General features: G+C 53.5%; 3 protein-coding genes across 3 annotated transcripts; 1 reads left to right on the top strand and 2 right to left on the bottom strand.

Annotated features, from left to right (window-relative positions):
• Positions 1-3,713: 3,713 nt before the first annotated feature.
• Positions 3,714-5,839, top strand: SLC16A11 (solute carrier family 16 member 11). Its single transcript, XM_017850396.1, is given in 5 exon segments — positions 3,714-3,945; positions 3,947-4,160; positions 4,397-4,540; positions 4,706-5,473; positions 5,561-5,839. Coding segments are annotated over 5 exon segments (1,416 nt in total). The 5' UTR covers positions 3,714-3,885; the 3' UTR covers positions 5,791-5,839.
• Positions 5,840-7,360: 1,521 nt separating this feature from the next.
• SLC16A13 (solute carrier family 16 member 13) lies at positions 7,361-11,488 on the bottom strand. The gene is made up of 4 exons (XM_017850619.1): positions 10,740-11,488; positions 10,450-10,593; positions 8,748-9,485; positions 7,361-7,722 (listed from the first exon to the last, which is right to left on the bottom strand). Exons 1-4 carry the CDS (start codon positions 10,936-10,938, stop codon positions 7,520-7,522), a joined length of 1,284 nt encoding a protein of 427 aa, XP_017706108.1. The 5' UTR covers positions 10,939-11,488; the 3' UTR covers positions 7,361-7,519.
• A 5,921-nt stretch (positions 11,489-17,409) lies between these two features.
• BCL6B (BCL6B transcription repressor) lies at positions 17,410-23,996 on the bottom strand. The gene is given in 12 exon segments (XM_017850618.1): positions 17,410-19,567; positions 19,952-20,084; positions 20,189-20,214; positions 20,217-20,267; positions 20,270-20,319; positions 20,393-20,539; positions 21,758-21,761; positions 21,806-21,930; positions 22,251-22,598; positions 22,695-22,916; positions 23,153-23,343; positions 23,905-23,996. Coding segments are annotated over 11 exon segments (1,425 nt in total). The 5' UTR covers positions 23,332-23,343; positions 23,905-23,996; the 3' UTR covers positions 17,410-19,427.
• Positions 23,997-25,935: the final 1,939 nt, after the last annotated feature.

Raw genomic sequence — 25,935 nt, 5'->3', positions numbered from 1 at the left:
TTGCATTACTAATATAACCTAGGAATAACCGGCAGGTATAGGGGTCAGGTGCTGAAGGGACATTGTGAGAAGTGACCTAGAAGGCAAGAGGTGAGACTTCTGTCATGCCAGCATAAGGGCTGCTTGAGGGCTCCTTGGTCAAGCAGAGACACCAGTGCCTGGGAAGACACCCATTACTTAGCAGACCGTGAAAGGGAGTCTCCTTTCCTTGCAGGAGTCAGGGAACACTCTGCTCCACCAGCTTCTTGTGGAAGGCTGGATATTATCCAGGCCTGCCCGCAGTCATCTGGAGGCCTAAACTCTTCCCTGTGGTGCTGTGCTTCAATGGTCAGGCTCCTTGTCCACTTTCATGTTCCTCCCGTACTCCTGGTTCCTCTTTGAAGTTCGTAGTAGATAGAGGTAGAAATAGTAGAAGTCTTAAAGTCTTTGATCTTTCTTATCAGTGCATAGAAGAAAACGCTGACGTAGGTTGCCTTCTCTCTCTCTACTTCGGCTACCTAAAAGGGAAGGGACCCCTGTCCTGTGATCATGTGACTTGCTTCACCTTGTCAATCACTTAGAAGATCCACGCCCCTTACCCTGCCCCCTTATCTTGTATGCAATAAATATCAGCACGCCCAGCCGGTCGGGGCCACTACCGGTCTCCGCCTCTTGATGGTCCCCAGGGCCCAGCTGTCTTTTCTTCTATCTCTTTGTCTTGTGTCTTTATTTATTATAGTCTCATCTCCGCACACGGGGAGAACATCCCCTAAGCCCCGTAGGACTGGACCCTACAGTAGAGCTGGAATTCAACCCCAGGAAATCTAACTTGGGAGTCTATTCTCCTAATCTCTGTGCTATTTTATTCCGTCAGCAAAAGATGACAAGTTTTGCTAAGAATATAGGGAGCCTGAGGTAGAAGAGGAATGTGCCCTTCCACAGCCCCAGTCCCAGGCTCTAGGATACCCTTCTGGCTTCGTAAGCATCCTGTGAAGGTGCTCAGCATCACTTAGCACAACTCCCAGAAGCAGAGGGCCGGGTCTTCGCTCTGAGTGCCCTGCATTTCTGCCTCACCATGGGGAGACAGTGATTCGTTTAGCTTGGAGCAGAGTCTTCAGCAGCCTTCTCAGGAAGCAGGATCCCTGCCCTCCCCGGTGGCTGAGGACCTGCTTTCACAACAGCACTCCGGGCTGGGGAAACCGGTGGGGCCACTTTCCTAAGGTGTGTCTGTCACCTTAGACCTTCACGAACAGGATGTTTCAAGCAGAGAGCATGACATATGCAAAAATTGAGGAGTGAGGAAAAGCTAGGCATGTCCACAGAACAGAGAAGATAGTGGCTGATGGGAGGCTGCAAAAGGGAGGGAGGAGAGATGGTTTGGAACGGTAACCTAGGTCTACCTTTGATTATTGTAAAAGGCCTGTACAAAGTACAGAAATGTAATTTTTTCCCTCTTTAGGCAGTGGAGAGCTGTTAAAGGTCATGCTGTGTTTTTCATGTTTACAGTTTCGCTCCTTAAGAAGCTGTTTTTCTTGTCTTTACATGCAGATTCTTTCCCAACAGTTAGGAAACACTGCCATCATGTGGCTCAGTGGATTCATGATCCCAACTTAGGCTGCTGAATGTTCTATCCTATGTTTAATAATTAAACCAAAGAACACACCTGGGAATTCAAACAGCTGAGGTAAAGACCTGTCAAAAAGGACATTTTCTATAAAGTGTTTCAAAAAATCAATACCTGGGTTCCATGACCTGATTTCTTACTTTGCTTTCAAAATTCTAACCTGGCCAGGCATGGTAGACTGTAATCCCAGCACTTTGGGAGACCGAGGTGGAAGGATTGCTTAAGTCCAGGAGCTTGAGACCAGCCTGTGCAACATACTGTGACCCCCTCTCTACAAAAAATGAACAAATTTAGCCAAGCATGGTGGTGTGGAGCCTGTAGTCCCAGCTACTCAGGAGGCTGAAGTGGAGGATCACTTGAGCCTGGGAGGTTGAGGCTGCAGTAAGCCATAATGGTACCACTACGCTTCAGCCTGGACAACACCCTGTCTCTGTAAATAAATAAATAAATACATACATACATACATACGTAAAAAATAAAATTCTAACCTACGTGTTTAGAGATTCTGATCTCAAGAATCCTTTCTATTCCCAGTGACCCCTTATTTTAGAATCCTGCGTTTTCTGTCCCTGCAATGGTTCCGCCCTTTCCAGGGCAGTTTGCATCAAGTTGTATCCAGGATAGTTCTCTTAACTGTGCCAGATTTTGTTTCAGTTCCGGGATTGATTGTTCTCCCTGTAGGTCCCACAGTTGGACAGACCTAAATTCAAATATTCACACCATTTTTTCCCTGTGAGCTTCAGTTACTGCATCTATAAAAGAGGCACGACACTGGCCAGGCGCGGTGGCTGACTCCTGTAATCCCAGCACTTTGGGAGGCCGAGGTGGGTGGATCACCTGAGGTCATGAGTTCCAGACCAGTCTGGCCATGGCGAAACCCCATCTCTACTAAAAAATACAAAAATTAGCCGGGAGTGGTGGCATGCACCTGTAATCCCAGCTGCTCAGGAGGCTGAGGCAGGATAATTGCTTGAACCCAGGAGGCAGAGGTTGCGGTGAGCCAAGATCTCGCCACTGCACTCCAGCCTGGGCTACAGAGTGAGACTCCATCTGAAAAAAAATAAATGAATAAAAGAGAGCAACAACTTCTTCATAGGGTTATTATAAGATGAAATGATAGCATGTGTAAACAGTGCCTGGCACATCGCAGGTCTTCACTTTGAGAGAGTCCTGTTTCATCCCTCTATCCTTGGGGGCCTGTTATTTTATTATCTATCTATCTATCTATTTATTTATTTATTTTTGAGACAGAGTCTCGCTCTGTCGCCCAGGCTGGAGTGCAGTGGCATGATCTTGGCTCACTGCAACTTCTGCCTCCTGGGTTCAAGAGATTCCCCTGCCTCAGCCTCCGGAGTAGCTAGGAATACAGGCTCGTGCCACCATGCCTGGCTAATTTCTTTATATTTTTAGTAGAGATGGTGTTTCGCCATGTTGGCCAGGCTGGTCTCGAACTCCTGACCTCAGGTGATCCACACACATCGGCCTTCCAAAGTGCTGGTATTATAGGCATGCGCCGCGCCCAGCCTGGGGGTCTGTTATTCTAAGCACAGCTCTGGCACTCAGTGGAAGTCTGTGATCTGATATCCGAGATTTACCTGGTCCTCAGCAACGTTTCCTGAAAACAAAACTACTCATCCCCTCGGGCTTTTGGGACCATTCCTATTTCCACGCGTTGGCTGTGGACCCCGGGGTCGCTGGGGTTTGCAATCCATGTGTCTCCCCTTCGCGCAGCAGGCGGCAGGTGAATGGGTGTGAGCAGGGCAGGGCCTCTTGGCATTCATTCCTCTCCGCTCCCTCCCCGGGGCTGGGGGTTGTGTGTGTACATAATTCAATCCCCGTGGGACTGGTGTCTGGCCTCACCCGCGGCTTGGCGGATTGGTTGTTTCAGCTCGCCCCCGCCCTCCGTACCCCCGGCGTCCCAGGTGGCTCGGGCCCCTGTGGTGATCTCTGTTTACCGAGAGAGCTCGTCGAAGTTGGGCTCCATCGCTGCTCTCGCTCCCCTTCGGGGCCCCCGCCCGCCTGGGAAGCGGAGAGAAAGCCGGGCCCAGCCCTTCCTCGCCCTTCCCCTCCCCGCACAGCCCGGAGAGGTCGGGTAAGGGGGAAGGAGTGTACGTGGGACGGGGAGCCCCGGGCCTGGGGGATCTGGCTGTCCCTGTCCCGGTACCTCACGCGGACCCGGGAGTTCCAGCCCTAGGCCTGGCTCCGGCTCCCTCTGCTCCGCGCCATCGCGCTCGGGGTGACGGGCCCACCCCGGGGGAGCAGTCAGAGGCTGGATCTCAGGGATGCCAGCTCCCCAGCGGAAGCACAGGCGTGGAGGCTTCTCTCACAGGTGTTTGCCTACCCCCGCAGACGGCGATGACCCCCCAGCCCGCCGGACCCCCGGACGGGGGCTGGGGCTGGGTGGTGGCGGCCGCAGCCTTCGCGGTGAACGGACTGTCCTACGGGCTGCTGCGCTCGCTGGGCCTTGCCTTCCCTGACCTTGCCGAGCACTTTGACCGAAGCGCCCAGGACACTGCGTGGATCAGCGCCCTGGCCCTGGCGGTGCAGCAGGCAGCCAGTGAGGCGGGCTCTGAGGCGAGAGCCGGGAACCGGGAGGAGGGGCCGTGAGCGGAGGGATGGGAGACCCACCTGATTACCCGACAACCTGAGAAAGGGCGACCGGCTCTAGAAAAGAGTGCATCTTAAGGTCAAGGAGAGGAATCATTAGTTCGAGGGAGGTAAACAGCCAATGAGAGGTGTTGGAGAGAGTTTGGGCCCGGGGGCGTGTCTTTTGTTGACTCCGCCCCCTTCCAGGCCCCGTGGGCAGCGCCCTGAGCACGCGCTGGGGAGCCCGCCCGGTGGTGATGGTTGGGGGCGTCCTCGCCTCGCTGGGCTTCGTCTTCTCGGCTTTCGCCCGCACTCTGCTGCACCTCTACCTCGGCCTGGGCCTCCTCGCTGGTGAGGGAAGTGGGATGCCCGGGTCATTCAGGGTGAAGGTGGGGACAGGAGCTTGTGGGACCTGGGGTAGCGAACGAGGCGAGGGCCTGGTGCGGAGAGCAGGACTGGGAATGCTGGGGCGGGCGTCCCCAGTGCCGGCCCCCATCCCTTCCCATTCATTCGCAGGCTCTGGTTGGGCCCTGGTGTTCGCCCCTGCCCTAGGCACCCTCTCGCGTTACTTCTCCCGCCGTCGAGTCTTGGCGGTGGGGCTGGCGCTCACCGGCAACGGGGCCTCCTCGCTGCTCCTGGCGCCAGCCTTGCAGCTTCTCCTGGATACTTTCGGCTGGCGGGGCGCTCTGCTCCTCCTCGGCGCGATCACCCTCCACCTCACCCCCTGTGGCGCCCTGCTGCTACCCCTGGCCCTTCCTGGCGACCCCCCAGCCCCACCGCTTAGTCCCTTAGCTGCCCTCGGCCTGGGTCTCTTCACACGCCGGGCCTTCTCTATCTTTGCTCTAGGCACAGCCCTGGTTGGGGGCGGGTACTTCGTTCCTTACGTGCACTTGGCCCCCCACGCTTTAGACCGGGGCCTGGGGGGATACGGGGCAGCGCTGGTGGTGGCCGTGGCTGCCGTGGGCGATGCGGGCGCCCGGCTGGTCTGCGGGTGGCTGGCAGACCAAGGCTGGGTGCCTCTCCCGCGGCTGCTGGCCGTATTCGGGGCTCTGACTGGGCTGGGGCTGTGGGTGGTGGGACTGGTGCCCGTGGTGGGGGGCGAAGAGAGCTGGGGGGGTCCCCTGCTGGCCGCGGCTGTGGCCTATGGGCTGAGCGCGGGGAGTTACGCCCCGCTGGTTTTCGGTGTGCTCCCTGGGCTGGTGGGCATCGGAGGCGTGGTGCAGGCCACGGGACTGGTGATGATGCTGATGAGCCTCGGAGGGCTCCTGGGCCCTCCCCTGTCAGGTAAGGACCTGAGCTCGCAGATCTGCCTACAACTATCCTCTGCCCCTGGGGTTAGGGGCTTCTAAATTCCCTTACCCATCTCCTCAGGCTTCCTGAGGGATGAGACAGGAGACTTCACCACCTCTTTCCTCGTGTCTGGCTCTTTGATCCTCTCCGGCAGCTTCATCTACATAGGGTTGCCCAAGGCGCTGCCCTCCTGTGGTCCAGCCTCCCCTCCAGCCACGCCTCCCCCAGAGAGGGGGGAGCTGCTTCCCGCTCCCCAGGCAGTCTTGCTGTCCCCAGGAGGCCCTCGCTCCACTCTGGACACCACTTGTTGATTATTTTCTTGTTTGAGCCCCTCCCCCAATAAAGAATTTTTATTGGGTTTTCCTGAAACCTCCAACTGTTCACCAATCTAGGACCCTGAAAATATTCTCCTTAAGACAGCCAGAAAGGCCGGTTCAAAGGAACAGGATCCCAAAAGGCCCTGGGTATGAAGAAGGGGACTGTCTGTCCAGGCAACCCATTTCTCTTCGCCCAAGTCCTGGCCGTAACAGGGAATCTTTGCAAAGTTGTCTGGCAGCCAGTTTCAGTGTGTTGCTGGGGTTGGAGGTGGGTTGCTCGTGGGTGCTATCTGCCCCATCTTCATGTCCCTTACCCTAGTCCCCAGACCTCCCAGACTAACTCTTCCCTGCATTTCAATCTCCTTCTATGAGCCTGAGGGAAATACAGGAATCCTAGGCTCAGACTTCAGTTCTACCAAAGCTATCCACACATCTATAACCCGTGTCCTCAGCATTCTCTCAATTTCTTTTCTCTCTTTCTTTCTTTCTTTTTTTTTTTTTTTTTTTTTTGAGACAGTCTTGCTCTGTCGCCCAGGTTAGAGTGCAGTGGCGCAATTTTGGTTCACAGCAACCTCCGCCTCCCGGGTTCAAGCAGTTATCCTGCCTCAGCCTCCCCAGTAGCTGCGATTATAGGCACATGCCACCACGCCCGGCTAATTTTTGTATTTAGTAAAGACGGGGTTTCACCATGTTGGCCAGGATGGTCTCAAACTCCCGACCTCATGATCCACCTGCCTCGGCCTCCCAAAATGTTGAGATTACAGGTGTGAGCCACTGTGCCCGGCCCTCAATTTCTTTTCTATGCCACAGGGATAATGGGGAAGAGGGAGGTATGTGGTGGCGGCCTGGAGAGCAGAGTCCAGGGTTAAAATGCCTTAGGTCATCAGAGCTCCTGGACATCCTCCTCCACTTCCAGGCATGACACTGTTCGGCCAACCCAAGCATACGGGCCCCAGCTCATTCTGAGGTTGTGATTATTATCTATTTTTCCTACTTGATTTTATCTCAAAGGGACAGTCATGTTTCCCAAACATGTGTCTTCAGAGAAGAAACTTGGGAGGCAACACTAGAGATGGTATATAAAACATGATAAGTCTCTTGCCCTTTGATTTTCACAGTTGATTCACACTCAGTGAACCAGGAACTCCCGGATCCTTCAAAACTCCTGGGTCCTTTAGAAAAGGTTAGGAGAGGCTGGGTGTGGTGGCTCATGCCTGTAATCCCAGCACTTTGGAAGGCTGAGGAGGGTGGATCACAAGGTCAGGAGTTCGAGACCATCCTGGTCAACATGGTGAAACTGTCTCTACCAAAAATACAAAAAAAAAAAAAAAAAAAAAGCAAATAGCGAGGAGCGGTGGTTCCCGCCTGTAATCCCAGCTACTTGGGAGGCTGAGACAGGAGAATTACTTGAACCCGGGATGCGGAGGTTGCAGTGAGCCGAGATCACGTCACTGCACTCCAGCCTGGGCAACAGAGCAAGACTCCATCTCGGGAAAAAGAAAAAAAAAGAAAACGTTAGGACAGTAAAGGAGGATAAATAAGAGTCCTCAACAAAATACAAAAATACAAAGGGTTGGCACACACATTGCAGGAGCCCCAGGCCTGCTCTAGGGGGAGGCAGATCGAGAATCTTAAGGCACTGTGGTTCTGTGGAGACCAAGACGTGGCAAGAGAAGACCTGGAGCTGTCAAGCTCTGGCTTTCCGGGCCTGACTCTGTGAAGTTCAGTCCTCTTCCAGCCCCTCCTTCGGTAGGGGAACTTTAATATCCAGTGCTTCTGTTACAAGGTCCTGGGGCCTGGAGGTAGTAGTTGAGAAGCAGGAGAAGAAGTCGGGCAGGGTGAGGAGAATTCCACTCCCTGAAAGAAGGAAGGCCCCAGCCACCACAAAAGAAGCCGTGTAGTTGCCTGTTACATCCCGGAGGTAGCCTAGGTCCAAGAGAGAAAAAGAATACACATGAGTGATCTATTTGCTGGGGCTGATGTCTCAGATACATTTTTGGGTGGAGGGAAGACTTATCATCTCAGAGGAGTTGGAACTCCCATGGAATAGCTGGATAAACTTGAGAACTCTGGTTTCCCAAAAGGGCCTCAAAAGTTAATTTCAACCACCTCCCCACCTTCAGAAAGGACCTCCAAACCAGCCTGCAGGGATCTGGAGATCCAGACTGAGTCAGGCATACTTGTGCCTTTCTTTCTGGCAACTGTAGCCTTTCTTTTCTTTTTTTTTTTTGAGACTGAGTCTCCCTCTGTCGCCTAGGCTGGAGTGCAGTGGCCGGATCTCAGCTCACTGCAAGCTCCGCCTCCCGGGTTTATGCCATTCTCCTGCCTCAGCCTCCCGAGAAGCTGGGACTACAGGCGCCCGCCACCTCGCCCGGCTAGTTTTTTTGTATTTTTTAGTACAGACGGGGTTTCACCGTGTTAGCCAGGATGGTCTCGATCTCCTGACCTCGTGATCCGCCCGTCTCGGCCTCCCAAAGTGCTGGGATTACAGGCTTGAGCCACCGCGCCCGGCCTGGCAACTGTAGCCTTTCTAAAGCTTCAGTTAATGGATGAGAGGAGATAAAGGTCTGAAACTTCTGGCAACCTGAGCCAGCAGAACTTTGACCAGGTGCCTCAGATACCTGGTTTGGGGCTCAGTGGGCCAAAGGAAAGGGTGGACACTGGAATGCTACGTCTGTGTCCGGCCAGGTTCTGCCAGGTCCTCTGAAAACCCGAGCTGTAGGTGCCCTGCCAAGGGTTCCACTTAGCTTCTCTGCCTTTCCGCTCAGACTTTCCCAGCCCCAAGTTCTTTGCCCCATGGACTCATTTCAGGGATGCTATGGTTGGCCACACAGGCTGTGTACTGTACTACACCAGAGGGCAATATTCACATACACTGGAGTGAGAATAGTACCCTCCCCTAGTTGTGCAACATGGCAGCCCTCACCCCCTGGGAACCCCATTCCACTTACCTGACAGAGGAGGCCCCAGCAGTCCCCCGATGCTCTCTATCATCTGCAATAGTCCCAGGCCACAGTAAATCCTTTTAGTTCCTACTAGTTCAGGCAGTACAGAGAAGGCCAGTGGGGCCAGAGCCCCTGATGTGAAGCCGTAGGCCACAGCCAGAGCCACCAGGGCTGTGGGAGCCCGAGCTACAGGGAACAGGGCTAGTGACACCCCAGTCAAGGTGGTCCAGAGCATCAGGAGTCGTGTCACAGGCCCTGGGACTGCATCTCCCAGCCATCCAGAGACCACACGCCCCACGAGGTCAGAAATAGCAGCAACTGAGAGTAGGAAGGCAGCAGGTAGTGGATCCCAATTCAGGTCCTGGAGATGGGCCACCAGGTGGAGGTAGGGAATGAAGTAGCCAGTGTTGATCAGGGTGAGGGCAACAGTGTAACGGAGGAAGGGGCCATGATGGAGGAGGGAGGTGAGTTGGGCCCTGGGACCACCCACAGCAGGGTCCTCAGCCAGGGAGGGTGGGCGGAGGAGAGCCCCACAGGCCACCAGGTGGAGGGAGAGGGCAGACACCAGCAGTAGGGACCCTCTCCAGGCATAGTGGCTGAGGAGCCACTGGAAAAGGGGGGCAAATGCGAAGGAGGAGAGGCCCACGCCTGTCAGTGCGAGCGCGGTGGCCAGGGATCGACGGCGAGAGAAATAACAGGACAGGCAGGCCAGGGTCGGAGCGAAGGTCAAAGCCCAGCCAGAGCCTGTCAAAAAAGAAGACGTGGGGTTAGGAACTCTTAGGGAGCTCAAGGCACCCAGTAATCCCCGCATTGCCCAGCAGCAGAATGTAGCACTTGCTGTGGAGTCCAACAGACCTGGGATACAATCTTGGCTTGGATACTTTCTAGCTTGTGTGTTTTAACACTCCCAGCCTCAACCTTCTCAACTGCAAAATGTAATAATACACTTTTTGGGATTGTGGAAGATTAGAGACAAAGTTTGTAAGGTAACTAGCACAGAACTTTGGAGTTAGACCTGGGCTCTACCATTTCTGGTTGTGTGACCTTCATTTGCCAAGTTGCATAAGTTTTAGAGCTTTTCCTCAGCTGTAAATAGAATAATGATATCGATTTCACAGTCACAGTGCCTAGCTTCTTTCTTTCCTTCCTTCCTTCCTTCCTTCCTTTCTTTCTTTCTTTCTTTCTTTTCTTTTCTTTCTTTTCTTTCTCTCTCTTTTTTTTTTTGATGGAGTTTCGCTCTGTTGCCCAGGCTGGAGTGCAGTGGTGCGATCTCAGCTCACTGCAAGCTCCGCCTCCCGGGTTCACGACATTTTCCTGCCTCAGCCTCCCGAGTAGCTGGGACTACAGGCGCCTGTCACCACGCCCGGCTATTTTTTGTATTTTTTTTTTTTTGTAGAGACGGGGTGTCACCATGTTGGCCAGGATGGTCTCGATCTCCTGACCTCGTGATCCACCCGCCTCGGCCTCCCAAAGTGTTGGGATTACAGGCGTGAGCCACGGCGCCAGGCCAGGTTTCATCATCCTTGAATTTCCTAATTCCTCATCATGTTTGTCGGTTTAGTCATTCCTATTAAGAATTCCCTTCTGGGTACAGGTGCTAGCTAAACTTTCCCTCAGCTTCTCCCCGAACCCTTTGGAAGCAGCAGAAAGGAGGTGAACATGCAACGATCTAAGCAGTTGACTCTCCTGCCCTTGTGCAAGCTCTCACCTGACAGTAACCCAATACTCAGGTATAGGTGGGTCAACGAAGTAGCGAAAGAGGCGAGCAGCATCCCCAGCGCAGCCAAGATGCCTCCGGTCATCACTACGGGCCTGGGCCCGAACTTCGTGCTCAGGGCACTGCCTACCGGGCCTGAGGAAGTGGAAGGGGCGCTGCGAGAAGATCTCAGGCGTCTCCCCGCCTAGCATCTCCCGCCCCTCGCCCTTCTCCTTCCCAGTTGCCGCATTCCCTCTCCCTTCCGAGGGTCGCAGTCCGCCAGATCCAGGCGCCGCACTCACTCCCAAACTGCTGCACCGCGATTCCTATGGAGGCGATCCAGGAGACGCGCGCTGCCTGTTCCCCAAACGCCGCCACAAACTCCACGAAGAAGACCCCAAAGGAGCGGAGCACCCCGAATACCAGCGCCGACTGGAAGAACGCTGACAGCACCACCACCCATCCCCAGCCCCCGTCGGGGGGCTCGGTCCTGCGCGCCATCTAAGCCGTAACAGAGCCTCTGCAGGAGTCGGGTTCTGGACGCCGCACCTCTGCACACCCACCCCTGCTGCCGGGTGGCTCGGGGCCGAGAGGGGTTGGAGAGGCAGGTAGAGAGGACAGTCCCGACGAGGCGGCGAGAGGCCCCTGCACCTTTTCCCAAGCGGGGGCGATATAGGACTGAAGACCAGGCCCGCGCTGGCGGAGCCAGAGTCTCCTGGAGGCGTGGTTCCGCGAGCTCGGAGCTGAGCTAGTTCAAGCCGGGGCCAGATCGATCCCTGTTCGGTGTTGGGCTGGGAGCCAGAGGGCGGAACTGCGATTTGAGCCACACCCCTGGAGCACGCTAGTTTCCTTGTGGATGGTCCCTTTTATCACTGGGGTGTCCGCGCCGGGCCACCCTGGCCAACATCCACGTCCAGAGCTCGCCAATGAGGATGCGGGGCTCCCGGGCAGGGGCGGAACCAGAAGGGCAGGGCGGGATTCAGGCACTGATGGGGACCGGGCAGTGAATGGGCGCATGCGTAAGGAGGGGCCTTAGGAGGCCGACTAGGTAGGGCCCCACGTGACGCGGGGACTGCCAGGAAGCTTCCGGGGTGCTTCCGTCTCCTGTTCACCCGGCGGCCAACTCATCCCCATTTCAGCACCCAGAACCACACGGAAGGGTTAGTGGTGGGTAAACTGGTTCTGCAGAGGAAAGGACTGTCTTGCTTTAATGAGGGGTCCAGGAATTGCAAGGCCCTATTGGGGATAGGGGAGGGGTTAGGAGATAAGACTCAAAGGAAGTGTCTGGCGCAGCGCCTGAAGCCACTAACACGCAGACCTAGAGGCCTGGATCCCTGAGAAGTTCAAAGGCTAAGGGAAGAGAGAAGGGGAATGAGTTGGACTCCCGGCGTTCATTTCTATAGTGGGAACTCGTTCCTGTCACTTCTGTTCCCACTAACAGGAAACCGACAGGTCACAGAGACCAAAAATAACTGAGGAGAGGAAGGGCGGCTGTAAGCTCACACAGGGCCGGGCCCCACCAACACCACCTGCCTCTTCCTCACTGGGGCTGGAACCTTTTCCTCTGCCCTCTAGTAACAACCACTTCCTAACCACCTTTTTTGATCTGATGGTGGGGTAGACTAAAGAGAGAAACTATGACCCCGGCCACTGGAGCAGTCAGCCCCCTCTTACCCAACTAGTCCTCAGGCCCCAGTCCTTCCCAGTCTCCATAACACCAACGGCTTGGATTTCCTGTTCCTTCATTATAAGCCATACTTCCCAGGACCCTGACCTGGAAACTGTGGACTCAAGGTTCACTCCCAGATTACTAGGGAAAGCAGCAAACAAGAAGTGGAGGCAGGGAGGGAGGCTGTGTAGTCTTAAAAAACATATTGAGCCTTAAATAATTTTATATGTGGGAAACAAAAGTAATCATCAATAATACACACATATACTTTCTAAGAGTCAAAATGTCAGCTGGTGGGGAATATGCCAAAGATGCAGAAATTGGTGTGGCTGTATTCCATAGTGATTAAGAACTCAGTCTTTAGAATCAGATCACAGTTCCAGTCTTTTATTTATTTATTTATTTATTTTGAGACGGAATCTTGCTCTGCCCAGCTGGAGTGGCAGGCCGGATTCCGTCTCACTACAGCTCCGCCCTCCCGGTTCACATGGCCAATCTCTGCTCAGACCTCCGAGTAGCTGGGACTAAGGCCGCTCCGCCATCGCGCCGGGCCTAGTTTTTGTAGTTTTTAGTAGAGACCAGGGTTCACTGTGTTTAGCCAGGATGTCTGATCTCCAGACCCTCATGATCGCGCCGTCTCGGCACTCGCCAAAGTCTGGGATTAAGGCTGAGCCACCCGCGCCCAGCGACAGGAAAGGTTAGTTTAGTTTTTTTTCTTTTTTTTTTTTTTTTTTTTTTGTATCTGAGATGGAGTTCTTGCTCTTTTGCCAGGCTGTGGTGGCAATGGTATGATCTCAACTCACTGCACCCTCCACCTCTTGGGTTCAAGTGATTCTCCTGCCTCAGCCTCCCTAATAGCTGGGACTACAGGTGTTTGCCACTATGCCCGGCTAAATTTTTTGTATTTTTAGTACAGACAGGGTTTCATCATTTTGGTCAGGCTGTTCTCGAACTGACCTCAGGTGATCTGCCTGCTTTGGCCTCCCAAAGTGCTGGGATTACAGGTGTGAGCCACCACGCCCGGCCTAGTTTTGTTTTTTGATTAAAAAAAAAAAAAATTCGAATCCAGGTCATGGGTTTAAAAGATTGAGAAACACAACCACTGCGATGGTTTTACCTCCAAAACTCATATTGAAACTTAATCCTCAACATGGCAGTACTGAGAGGTGGAACCTTTAAAAGGGGATTGGATGGGATTAATGGATTAATGAATCCCCATGAATTAGTCCACCATAATGGATTAATAGGTTAACAGATTAACCCCATCATAAAGGACTAATAGGTTAATAGATTGATGGGTTATCATGGGAGAGGAATTGCTGGCTTCTTCAGAGAGATCTGACCTAGAACATTAGCATGCCCAGCCCTCTTTGCCATGTGACACCCTGTACCACAGAGAGCCCATATCAGCAAGAAAACCCTTACTAGAGGGTGAGGCCCCTGGACCTTGGATTTCTCAGCCTCCATACTGTAAGAAATAAATTCATTTTCTTTATAAATTACCCAGTTTCAGATAATCTGTTGTAAGCAACAGAAAATGAACTGGATGAGACAGAAAACTGGTACCAAGAAGTGGGGTATTGCTGATAATGAATACCTGAAAATGATGAAGTGGCTTTGGAAGTGGGTGATGGACAGAGGCTGGAAGCATTTGGAGGAGTAGGCTAGAAAAAGCCTAGATTCTGGTGAGAGCTTAGAAGACAAGAAGACTATGAAAAGCTTGGAATTCTTTAGAGATTGGTTAAGTGTTTATGACTAGAATGTTGATAGAAATATGGAAGCAGCTGGGCGTGGTGGCTCACGCCTGTAATCCCAGCACTTTGGAAGGCTGAGGCGGGCGGATCACGAGGTCAGGAGATTGAGACCATCCTGGCCAACATGGTGAAACCCGTCTCTACTAAAAATACAAAAATTAGCTGGGCGTGGTAGCACGCACCTGTAACCCCAGCTACTCGGGAGGGTGAGGCAGGAGAATTGCTTGAACCAGGGAGTTGGAGGTTGCAGTGAGCTGAGATAGTGCCACTGCACTCCAGCCTGGGTGAAAGAGCGAGACTTTATCTAAAAAAAAAAAAAAAAAGAAAGAAATATGGAAGCAAAAGCCATTCTGGTGAGCTTTCAGATGGAACGGAGGAGCGAGGTGTTGAAAACTGGAGTAAAGGCCATCCTTGTTATGAACTGGCAAAGAGCTTGGCTGAACTGTGTCCATGCCCGAGGGCTTTGTGGAAGGCTGAACTTGAGAGTGATGAACTAGGGTATCTGGCAGCCAGAAGAAATTTCTAAGCAGCAAAATGCTGAGGCTGCTGTGTGGTTTCTTCTAACTGCTTGTGATGATCTCACAGAGAAAAGAAACAGAGTGGAAAGATTTGGAAAATTCTCAGCCTGGCCATGGGGTAGAGAATGAAAGAGCGTTTTCAGGAGATGCATCCAAGGGTGTGGCCAAGCCACTGCTTGCTAAAAAGATTAACGTGGCTAAAAGGGAGCCAGGTGCTCTTCCTCAAGAAAAGGGAAGACAGTCCCTGCAGTCATTTCAGAGGTCTTTGAGGCTGCCCCTCCCGTCACAGGCCCAGAGGCCTTGGAGGACACAGGGTTTCAGGGGAAACCTGGGTGTTCTCCATGGGCTCACTGCCCAGGGCAACCTCAGGACTCTGCACCCCACACCCCAATGTAGCACTCTGTAGCGCCCCCCCCAGCCTGGTAGTAGCTTAGGTAGCCCCAGGTGTTGCTTTTTTTGTGTGTTTGTGTGTGCGTGTGTGTGTTGCTTGTGTTGAAGCTCCAGAAGGTGCAAATCATAGACCTTTACTGCATCCTTATGGTGCTAATTCTGCAGTCTTGCAGCAAGTAAGACCTGTGAAGGCTTGGCAGCCTCCACACGGATTTCAAAGGATGTTGTTGAAAGCCTAGGGGCCCGGGCAGAGACTTGTCACAGGGGCAGAGCCACCGCAGAGAGCCCCCACCAGGGCGATGCCCAGCAGAAATGTGATGTTGAAGTTGCCTCAGAGAGTGCCTGCCAGGACAATGCCTATTGGAATTGTGGAAGCGAGGCCACTGCAGAGTCCCCCTGGGGTAGTCCTTGGTGGAGCCATAGGAACAAGGCCAATGCATAGAGTCCCCAGGAGGGCAATGCCTAGTACAGCTGTGGAAGCAGGACCACCGCCAGGCCCCCAGAACTTTGGAGTCACAGGCAGCAGGCGGTGCCCCACCCCGCTCCCAGGAAACTTCAGGCACCAGACTCCAACCCACCCACCAAAACTATAGGGGCTGGGTTGCCTGAAGCCTTGGGGAGCCAACTCCCACCCTGTGTTCAGGAGGCTCCACATGTAGTCAAAAAAGATTATTCTCTACCTTTAAGATGTAATGTTGGTCAGGCGTGGTGGCTCACACTTGTAATCCCAGCACTTTGGGAGGCCGAGGAGGGTAGATCACAAGGTCAGGAGTTCGAGACCAGCCTGGCCAACACAGTGAAACCCCATCACTACTGAAAATACAAAAATTAGCTGGGTGTGGTGGTGGGCACCTGTAATCCCAGCTACTTGGGAGGCTGAGGCAGGAGAATCGCTTGAACCCAGGAGGCGGAACTTGCAGTGAGCCGAGATTGTACCACTGCACTCCACCCTGGGTGACAGAGCTAGACTCTGTCTCAAAAAAAAATAGAAAAGGTGTAATGTTGGCCCTGCTGGGTTTCAGACTTTCTTGGGGCCTGTTTCACTCGTTTCTTCTTGCCAATTTCTCTTTTGGAATGGGAATGTGTACGCTATGCCTGTTCCCACCATTATATCTTGGAAGTAGATAACTTGTTTCATAACTTGGAAATAGATAACTAGCTCACAGGTGAGTCTTTGATGCTGCAATGAGTGAAGACTTTGGGATTACGGGAATGGAATGAATGTATTTGTATGTGAGAAGCACATGAGCTTTGGGGACCCAGGGACAGAATGCTATGGTTTGCATGTCTCCTCCAAAAATTCATATGGAAACTTTTAGTCCTCAGCATGACAGTATTGAGAGCTGGGGCTTTAAAGAGATGATCAGGGGCCGGGTGCAGTGGCTCGCGCCTGTAATCCCAGCACTTTGGGAGGCCGAGGTGGGTGGATCACGAGGTCAGGAGATCGAGACTATCCTGGCTAACACGGTGAAACCCCGTCTCTACTAAAAATACAAAAATTAGCTGGGTGTGGTGGCGGGCGCCTGTAGTCCCAGCTACTCAGGAGGCCGAGGCAGGAGAATGGTGTGACCTCGGGAGGCGGAGCTTGCAGTGAGCCGAGATCACGCCACTGCACTCCAGCCTGGGAGACAGAGCGAGACTCCGTCTCACAACAACAACAACAACAACAACAACAAACAACAACAACAACAACAACAAAGAGATGATTGGATCCTGAGGTCTCTGCCATTCTTGGATTATGGGTTATCATGAGAGGGGAACTGGTGGCTTTATAAGAAAAGGAAGAGAGGCCTGAGCTGGCAATGTTGGCACACTTGCTACCCCTCAGTTGATACCCTGCGCTGCAGAGAGCCCCCTCCAACCAGAAGAGCATCACCAGATGTGGCCACTTGACCTTGGGCAAAATTTTCAGTGTCCGTAACTGTAAGAAATAAATTCCTTTTCTTTATAAATTGCCCAGATTCAGGTATTCTATAATAAGCAACAGAAAACGGACTAAGACAACTACAAACTTTCAATGTGGGAGGCAGCTGCAGAGATCGTGGTAACTGACTTTTCCACAGACAAGGAATTTAAGGCCCAGAGGGAGGTAACATCAAAATTAGTGATCTCTGCACCCAGCACACATACAGGACAGGAGAAAGGGTGGGAGAGAGGCATGCACTGGACCCTGGATAGATTCAAGATACCCTTGCTGGGGGAGGGTGGGCTGGCATGTTAGTTCTAACTCAGTCTTCTCAGTGCCACCTCCAGCCCCTGTGGTCCTTAGGGAACCAAAGTCCTATCCATTTTCCTTGGTGATGGAGGCATGTCCCGAGCATTAAGGTCCCTAGCACAGATGCACGCCCCAGCCTCTTGATATTATTAGTGGCTTCCTGGTTTCTCCCTGCCGCCTCCACACCTCAGGCAGGAAGTGACTTCAGAGCAGCAGGATGCAGGTGGCTCCGGAGAAACTTCATGTAGTCACTGGTTCCTACACAATGAGCAGGAAGGCAAGGGCAGGGAAAGGGACAACGAGGACCATTTAAAATGTCTGGTGGGAAGGGACAGCGGAATGGTACAGAATCCCAGATGTTGTCCAGGAGGAAGAGCTCTCTTCCTCACTCCCCGAGACCCGAAGGCAAGAACCCAGGACACAGCAGGCAGCACAGAGAGGCTTCTTTATTCCAAGGATCTCATCTTGCAAGATCTAACATTTCTATCCCCAGGCATTCTCCACCTGCCTATCCAATCTGCTAAATAGAAATCATGGTTCCTTCTTACAGACTCCTCCGCCTTCCCCTTCTTTCTTCTTTAATTCTGCAGTGGGGCCATGGGGAGAAAGAGGGAAGAAGGAGAAGAGTAGCTTTCTCACTAGTCCCCAGGCGACAGCCACTAGAACTGACTTGAAGTTCTATCCCATGAATTCAAAAGTGCTTCTTACTTTCTACCCTTGTCCCATAATCAAATAGGCCGCAGGGCAACAAGGGGCAGAACTACAAATCAAGGCTTCAGGACATCTTCTAACATTTCAGAGCCTCCACCCAGCCAAGAGGCAACCCCATTCCTAACTTTCTACCTACCCGGCCTACACCAGAAACTGCACCCCTCAACCAACCTCTTAATCCTACTTGAAACTTGGTCAACTAGAACAGGACTTTGGCCTATCGGCTAGCCAATCTTTTACATCTGTAATGCCAGCAATAATCCCAACCAAACTACAGCAAACCCAGAATAGAACTCAGCCCCTTTTCTTTTCCTATGGAAGGTTCTAACGCATTCACTGGTTCCAGACAGGAATGCAGTGATGGGAAGACCAGGTCACAGACCCAGCTTTTATAAGGTAAGGTTACCAAGCACCATCACTTCTAGAGGCAAAGAAGGTTCTGGCATCTGGACGCTTGCCAGAAGATATCCAAAACCTATTAAAGAAGGGCTCAACTCAATAGAGAGAACCCCAAGTAACATTCAAACCCAGATGCCTCTGTAGTAAAGGATGGGTTAACACTCTTTACCATCTAATCAAGCCAAAGAGTTTCATGATTCTTCCCTAGGTCATAACATTTCACAGAGACTGGGCAGAGTCAGAAAAAGTCACATCATCTCTGATAAGGAATGTCTGATCTCTCCCCCATGGAGCGATGAACTCAGTGCTAAGAACAGGCCCCTGTGGGAGGACGATGGACTCAACTTGAGCCCTGGTGGGTCTCTGCCATTATAGATGAATACAGTAGAGCCAAATCCAAGTGACCAGATTAATGGGTCATTTTAGATTCTGGACCATCTTGCAGAAAAAGCTGCCAGCCTCCACTTGGAGTGATATAGAATCTAGATACAGAATCCCCTGCACCCACAGCCTCCAGGAGGCATTTATTGTTACCTCCATTTTGGGCTCAATATAATGGTCCCTATCACCCTTGAAGAACCGAGAAATGTCTGTATCCATTGCCGGACTGCTAGAGAACCTACAACATCCAGAATACCAGAGAGGGTTTCTGACCCAATTCCACAATCCCGCATGTTCCCAGAGCTGCCCTAGAACAAATAAAGGTCCCAGACCTAGAATTACAGGGGCAGGACACAGAGAACCCCTTTTTCCATTTTAAACAAACTAACAAGCAAACAAACAGGAGAAAGAACAAGTCTAAGGATAAAACTTATGACAGAATTAATATAAAATACCCAAGCCGAAGGAGAGAGCCCAGGCTAGTAATCTCTGCCAGCAGAGCTGTGATCTCACCTTCTGTGTTTCTGGTCACTTTTAATCACACTTGTGGAAGAGGGGAGTGGGAAATGCAATTGAATGAAGGCCCTGGTGCCACCCAAAGGCCTCAATAAATTATATTTACAGATAAACTGAATGCAATGGGGGCCACAGGTGGAGGGCTATTCCCTTGGGGAGACCAGGACTCCAATCTCTCCCCTTTCCCGGCCCCTAGCTAGCTCTCTCCTCAGAAACAATGTGGCTTGTGGGGAAGAGGTTTTGACCAGCAAAACAGAGGCAGATCTAGCCAGGATCTGCCACCTCCTGCTCTCCCCAGGGAGAAATTAAGATGGTGGCAATTTCTGATACCAAAGTGGCCTTGCACACCCCTATGCCCAAGCCTGATAGGGAAGCAAGGCCTGGGCCTGCAGCTTTCCCATCCACAGGAAGCAAGTGGGGTCTGGGCCTGCGCTCAGCTAGGGCCCCCCCAGAATGTGGTAGTGCACTTTGGTGTTGGTAGCAGCTCCGTGTTTCTGGCGCAGATGCAGCCGCAGTTGACTCTTGTGCCGGAAATGCAGGCCACAGGGGTCGCACGTGTGGGGGAAGCGGGTCAGGTCTTGCCTATCCACAATACCTTTAGGGATTGAGCCTGGGCGGGGGGGGGGGGGGGGGGGCGTCCGCTCTCCCAAAGAGGGACTGTGAGCGAGATCAGCTTTTGACTCTAAATTCTCCAAATCCTCAGGGGTGATTGACGGGATAGGCCCGCCTTTACATTTAGCAAAGCTTTTCCACTGTAGCTCCTCTACAGAAAACGCGCTCAGCCCGAGGATCACTTCATCTACCCCGCCCATCCTCTCCAGCTCCACCTTTTTGCTTGACTCTCCCGGCCACCACTCACAAATTTCTAAGAGTCGGGACGCCGCCTGCACCTCTCAAGAGCCCAAACCTCGGCAAAGCGAGGTAATTCTAAGGCACTGGGCAGGCCAGGTTGGGTACCCACGTGAGTAAGGCTTCTCTCGGTGTGGATGCAAGTGGCTCTTGAGGGCTGCAGCGTTGGCGGAAGCGGGTTCCGCAGTAGGGCAAGGATAGGGCTTCTCGCCCGTGTGGATCAGCACGTGCGCCGCAGATGCCACCTGGGAGGAGGAGACTTCAAGTCTGTCTCGGGGGGACGATCCCTCACTATTGGCCCACCTATATTGCAGGTTGCCTTGGAAGCACTTGGAGGCTGTCTCCATACCTGTACAAAGCGTTGAGCCGCAGTCTACAAGCTTATGGGTTCTCTCCTGAATGGATGCGGCTGTGCGTTTTCAGGTTTGTGGCGGTTAAAAGGCTCCGCAGATTGAGCATGGTCAAGGCTTTTCCCCTGGAGGCAGGGAGATGGGAGGTCAGGGGACTCTGCCTTAGGACAGCTGTGGGTTGCGGCAGGCCCTCTCCTCCCTACTGTGTACACTTGGGGGACTGGCAGGTTGCCTTGTAGCAGAATGAAGACGGCACAGTGACATTATAGGGCTTGTCTATCCCCAGAACCAAGGGGTCCAGCCCGAGGCACCCAAGCCACGCCTCACAGTTCTGGGCAGCGAAAAATTCACTTCTGGGAAGGGACGTGGTAACGGCAACCATATTATTAAGAGGGCTATTATTACACGGATCCTGAACATGCGTAGCAGGCTTTCTTTTTTCCCAAATTTTTGTTAAGACTTCTGGGGCTGGTTGCCTTGCTCAGCCAAGTAGAGATAGTAGATGAGCAACGATCTGACCAATCCGTCTGACTGAGTCTCAGCTGCTCCTTCAAATAATAGTGGTGGTGGCCAGGCGTCGGAGGCTGCAGCTGTAAATCCCAGCATCTTTGGTAGTCTCATGGCGGTTGGATCCACAGTCAATACATGGAACCATCCTGGCTCAACATGCGTGAACCCGTTCTACTAAAAATAAAAAATTAGCGGCATGGTGGTGGCAACACGCTGAGTCCCAGCTACTCGGAGCTGAGGCAGGATTATTTGCCTTGAACCTGGACATGGGAGGTTGCAGTGAGCCAGATCCGGCACTGCACTCCCAACCTGGCGATAGAGTGAGACTCCTCTCAAAAAAAAAAAAAAAAAAAAAAAAAAAAAAAAAAAAAGCTGTGGTAGATGGAGGCCCCTGCTAGTGGAGGAGGTTTCAGTTTCTCCTCCTTTTTTTTTTTTTTTTTTTTTTTTTTTGTTTTTTTTTTGTTTTTTGAGATAGGGTCTCGCTGTGTTGCCTATGTTGGAGTGCAGTGGTGTGATATCGTCTCACTGCAGTCTCCACCTCCCGGGTTCAAGCGATCCTTCCACTTTAGCCTCCTGAGTAGCTGGGACTACAGGTGCGCACCACCATGCCTGGCTAATTTTTATTTTTATTTTTTGTGGAGACCAGGTCTGACTATGTTGCCCAGGCTGGCCTTGAGCTCCTGGGTTCAAGTGATCCTCCTGCATTGGCCTCCCAAAGTGCTGGCATTACTGGCATGAGCCACCGTGCCTGGCTAAAATCTCCTCCTCACCGGCACCACTCTGAGTGACAGCCTGCCAGAGAGGCCCTGACAAGCTTTGGGCTGATCATTCAGCTCCGAAAGAGGACAGGCCAGAAATTCTCAAACTTTGCTGCTCATTGGAAGCACTTGGAGAGCTTTAGAAAAATACTGATGACTCGTTCCCAGGTCCAGATATTTCAGTCTATGGAGTGTGACCTGGGCGGTGGGAGTTTAAAAGCTTCCTAGGTGATTCTAATTTGTAACAAAGTTTAGGAACCATTGGAATAGGCCTTTCTGGGGGGCTTTTTTGGCACCAACTTGCCTGGAGCAGTCATGGGAGAAAAGCCAGGAAAGAGGGTCTCTTACCCGGTAGTGGACGAGCCCGCTCAGAGGGTGATCCAGAGGTGTCTTGAGCCTGGGATGTGAGGAGGTGGGGGGTACTGGCCGGAGCCCCACATTTGAACTGCACAGTGGCAGCAGTTGGAGAGAGCCTAGGCAGATGGCAAGGCCCAGGGGAAAGGGTTAAAAGAGATTGTATGGATGGGGGATGGGGGTTCTCTCCTGGGAAATGTGGAGCCAAAGGCCTGCCCTCTGGAAATGAGCCAATATTGTTGACCAATGAGCCACATCCATCGTACTGCCCAAGTGCCACCCTGCTGAATAAACCTGGTCTCTGGCCAGCTCCTTAAGGTGAGCTAGTGTCTCTGAAACGCACCCACTATTTCCCTTCCTCCTGACCACGAAGGCCCAATGACTCTGTCTTCTAGCTGAGGCCAGCTCTGACAAATTCTTGAGGTTCTAGACTCTGTACCTGCTCTGGGGACCAGGAATGGGTCCTTCTTCGCTGCTGCTGCTGCTGGAGGCCTCATCTCCACTGGGGAGCCTGGCTTGGGGGCAAGGTTGACCAGAACTCCTCTCCCCGACTAGGCTCCCTGCTTGGGAGGCCTGAGAGTTTAGCACGATGTACTTGTACTTTTTCCAGTTGCAGGCCTTGGGGTCGGGGCTGGCTGGACTGGGGGGGCCTTGACTGCAGCTTCGAGATTCAGTAGGTGGGTCTGGGTGTCCTTCGGAGCGCCTGGGACTGCCTGGTGGAGGGGCCGTTGGGGGTGTTGGGGGTTCTGCTTCCAGGGGCCGCAGGGAGATGCCCAGAGGTTCATAGCTGGGGAAAATGTGATGAACGTTAGTGCCATTGCCTAATCTCTGCCTTTGCCCTTAACACCTCACCCACACAGAACGCCGAGCCGGGGTCCCTCACCTGGCCTGGATGAAGCGGTGGCATGCCTGGACCACGTGCTCCATCTGTAAATAGGTGGCGGCCGCAAGGACTGCAGGTGCAGTGGCCGGAGAGAGGCGCAGGCGCGAAGTGTACATGAAGTCCAGTAGGGGGGCGAAGCCTCTCGCTTCGGGACCCCCGGGCAGAGACAGCACGTCCACCCCGACTCCCGCACGGCCCCGGAAAATTGAGTAAAAGAAGCCACTGGAGAGAGAGCAGATAGGTCCCTTAGGGGCTGGGGAACCAAGGGAGACACGCGCCGCTTTAGGAAGCCCCGCCCCCTGAAAAGTCCCGCCTCCTCACTATCACCCCGCCCCCAATTCTCGGACGCTCCGCCTCCTGCTTCTGAAAGACTTGGCTTCGGATTCCCTCTCAAAGGCCCTGTGGTCCCACCCCTTTCCCATTTGGCCCCGCCTCCGCCCCGGCCCCACCCCTCGAACCTGCAGGCTATGAGAACTGCCTTGTGTGCCCTGAGGGGTTGCCCGCCAACCAGCAGCGTGACGTCAGTGAGGATCCCGCGCAGGCGCAGCTCGTTGAGGTTGCCCAGCACGTCGGAGGAGTGGCGAGTGAACTCGCGGACGTAGCCCAGCGCTCCCTCCGGGGCGGCGGGGGAACCCATAGCGACGCAGGCCTGTAGAGGCCGTGGAAAGTGCTCTGGATCCAGGCAGTTCTAAGACCCCTTCCCTCCTCTGTTTGCCTTTTCCTTCCGAGGTGCAGCTAGAGCCAGGGCCTCCAGCCCCTAGCACCGGCACACGCAGCCTCCCTCCTAATTCTTCTTGTTCATTATACCCTCTACGACACCCTCGCTCCCTTGCCTCTTCCAGATCCCACAGTGCTTGGAGCCAGCTGAAGGTTCCACACCGATGCGTCGTTGGCGAGCGTGGGGAATCCCGCGCCCATCGCCCTGGGTTCGACTCCCAGTGCCCCTCCAGCACCGCCACTCCCTTCTGCCCGCCTGTGTCTCAGGTGTCCGACCCTGCCTAGAGATCTGACGGCCTGCCGTCCACACACCTCCAAGCCCCAGTCAAGGCTCTCTTCCCCGAACTACGGAATTCTGCGACTCCTATCTAGTCCCCAGATCCCTAGCTTAGCCCAATTTCTGGGACTCAGGCTTGCTGATGACAAGCTCCATACAAGCTCCAGCCCTCTTGGGGGACCCAGGAGTCTGGCTCCCTCAGTCTCTTGTTCTTACCCCCGTCCTGCAGGGGCCCGTCTTCTCTTCTTAAGGGGGGCGGGGTCTCTCTCCCCTCTTGGCCTCGGCTCCTTTATCTGGCCGGGATGTCGGGGGCGGGGGTGGAGGTGGGGTGAACGCCTGGGTCTGTATCCTTCCTTCCTCCCTCGCTCTCCAGATGGCGAGCCCAGGGCGGGGTCTCCGTCTCGAGGGCGGGACCTCAGAAACAAGGGGTGGTCGTAACGTAGGGGGTCTTGGGTCACTGCAAGTGGACACGAGGACGGGGATATTGGAATTGGGGAGGAGATCAGGGATATCGAGGTTGGAAATACGGGAGTCTGAGTCGTCGGAAGGCCTGGGCCAGTGAAAATTGGTGTTTTGGCTTTTGGGAGGGTTTGCCGGGAGCCAACCTTTGCTGCAGGACAAAGTGCATAGGCACCCCCTCTCCCCTTCTTGTACTGTGTTAAGGGAGAAAAGGGGGAGCCCAACGAGACAGCAGGTTTGGGCAGACGACAGTGGGCTCCCGTGGGGTCTCAGACGGGGGAGGGTGTGGTGTGAATGACAGGCTCCTGTACCCAGGCCTGCAAAAAGGGGGGCTCTGGCCGGGCGGGGTAGGGAGAGGGCGGATATGATTTCTAGTCGGTTTCCTTCCATTGTCCTGCGACCGGACGGCTCCGCCAGCTGCTTCCCCTCGAGGAGGTGGGGAAAGCCCCGAGGTGGGGGTGGAGGGGCGAGAGACGCTCGGGAGACCTAGGCGTCCGGCCTCTCTCGCTCCCAACTCTCTTCTGAGTCCTTGTAGGGATCCAGAGAGACGGACTCCCGCCCAAAGCCCGCTCGCTTTCCCCCAATCCCAGCTCTTGAGGGCCTCGGGCACCCGCCCGTCGGCTACGCTTGAAGGCTGGCGGGACGCCGCGGTCCAGCGCGGCAAGTAGGCAAGGCTCTGCAATGTGCGGCTCCTTCCACGAGGGGGCGGCCGAGCACTGGCCTCGCCTCGCCCCTCGTCTCCACCCGGCCGGGGGTGCGCTCAGACCCAGGCGCAGGATCCATTCGGTCTGGGCGGCTGAAACCTTTAGCCTCCTCCCCTTTGCGCGGGTTTATTTTGCACCTCTGTCTCCTAGGAGGGGACTAGGGTTGGGCGGAGGGAGCTAGAGTTAGGAGACCGAGGGGACTTTCCCCTCAGGCTGGGGTTCCTACCTGAGGTGAGAAATCGTGGGCTTTAGGAGTCAGGGGAATGGGTGGGACAAGAAGGGTGACCTGAGCCTGGGAACTCCGGGTTTTCTTTTTGAGTTAAGCTAGACACTGCTACCCAGATGTCTTTGGAGGTGACTTTTAATTGAACATTAATATTGAAATTGGATGGGGTAAACAAGAAAACAAGGAGGAGGGAGAGAGGGCAGGAGGGGCTTAACAACCCTAATTTGAAGTCCCTGATCTGAGAGATGGGCATGGATCACACCCTCATATTTTGTTTCGGGAGACATTGCGGGGAGGCAAGGCAAAGCTCATTTGGAGAAGGGGTGCTAGAGCTGAATCCAGCTGCAAAGCAGAAACTTCCCGGATCTGGGCTGGGAAGAGTGTACAGTCGGCCAGGATTGACCGACCATGGTCCATGGGGCTAGATATCAGGCCGGGGGCCCTCCCCTTCAGACCGGAATGTGTCTTCATTTGAATGCATGAAAGAACAGCTGAGAAACCGGGAATTGGGAAATTCAGGACGATGAGGTGGCTTTGACATGTGAGGGTTATTTAGGTCTCTGCCCAGCTTGGAGATGAGAATTAGACTAAGGGCTCCCTCTGGCATCAGGATGGAGTATTATTTGGTCAGTTGTGGGGTGCCTGTTTATTATGGGGTGTTGATTTGATTGTGAGCATCGGTGGCTGCATTCAGCCTTTGAGGCCTATATGGTAAGTTTCAGGCATGGGGCTGACTTTGAAGCTACATTAGTTCTGGGGGTTCTGACACCCACAATTTGGAGATTGTGCTCATCTGTGTCATTTTGGACTATCAGCAGAACCAAAGTACTCATGCTGATTTGGGGGTGCAGTCTATTT

The sequence above is a fragment of the Rhinopithecus bieti genome, unplaced genomic scaffold, assembly GCF_001698545.2.
Source record: "Rhinopithecus bieti isolate Rb0 unplaced genomic scaffold, ASM169854v2 scaffold_32008, whole genome shotgun sequence".
NCBI lineage: Eukaryota > Metazoa > Chordata > Mammalia > Primates > Cercopithecidae > Rhinopithecus > Rhinopithecus bieti.
The sequence above is the reverse complement of the archived record's forward strand: the minus strand, read 5'-3'. Positions and strand labels throughout refer to the sequence as shown.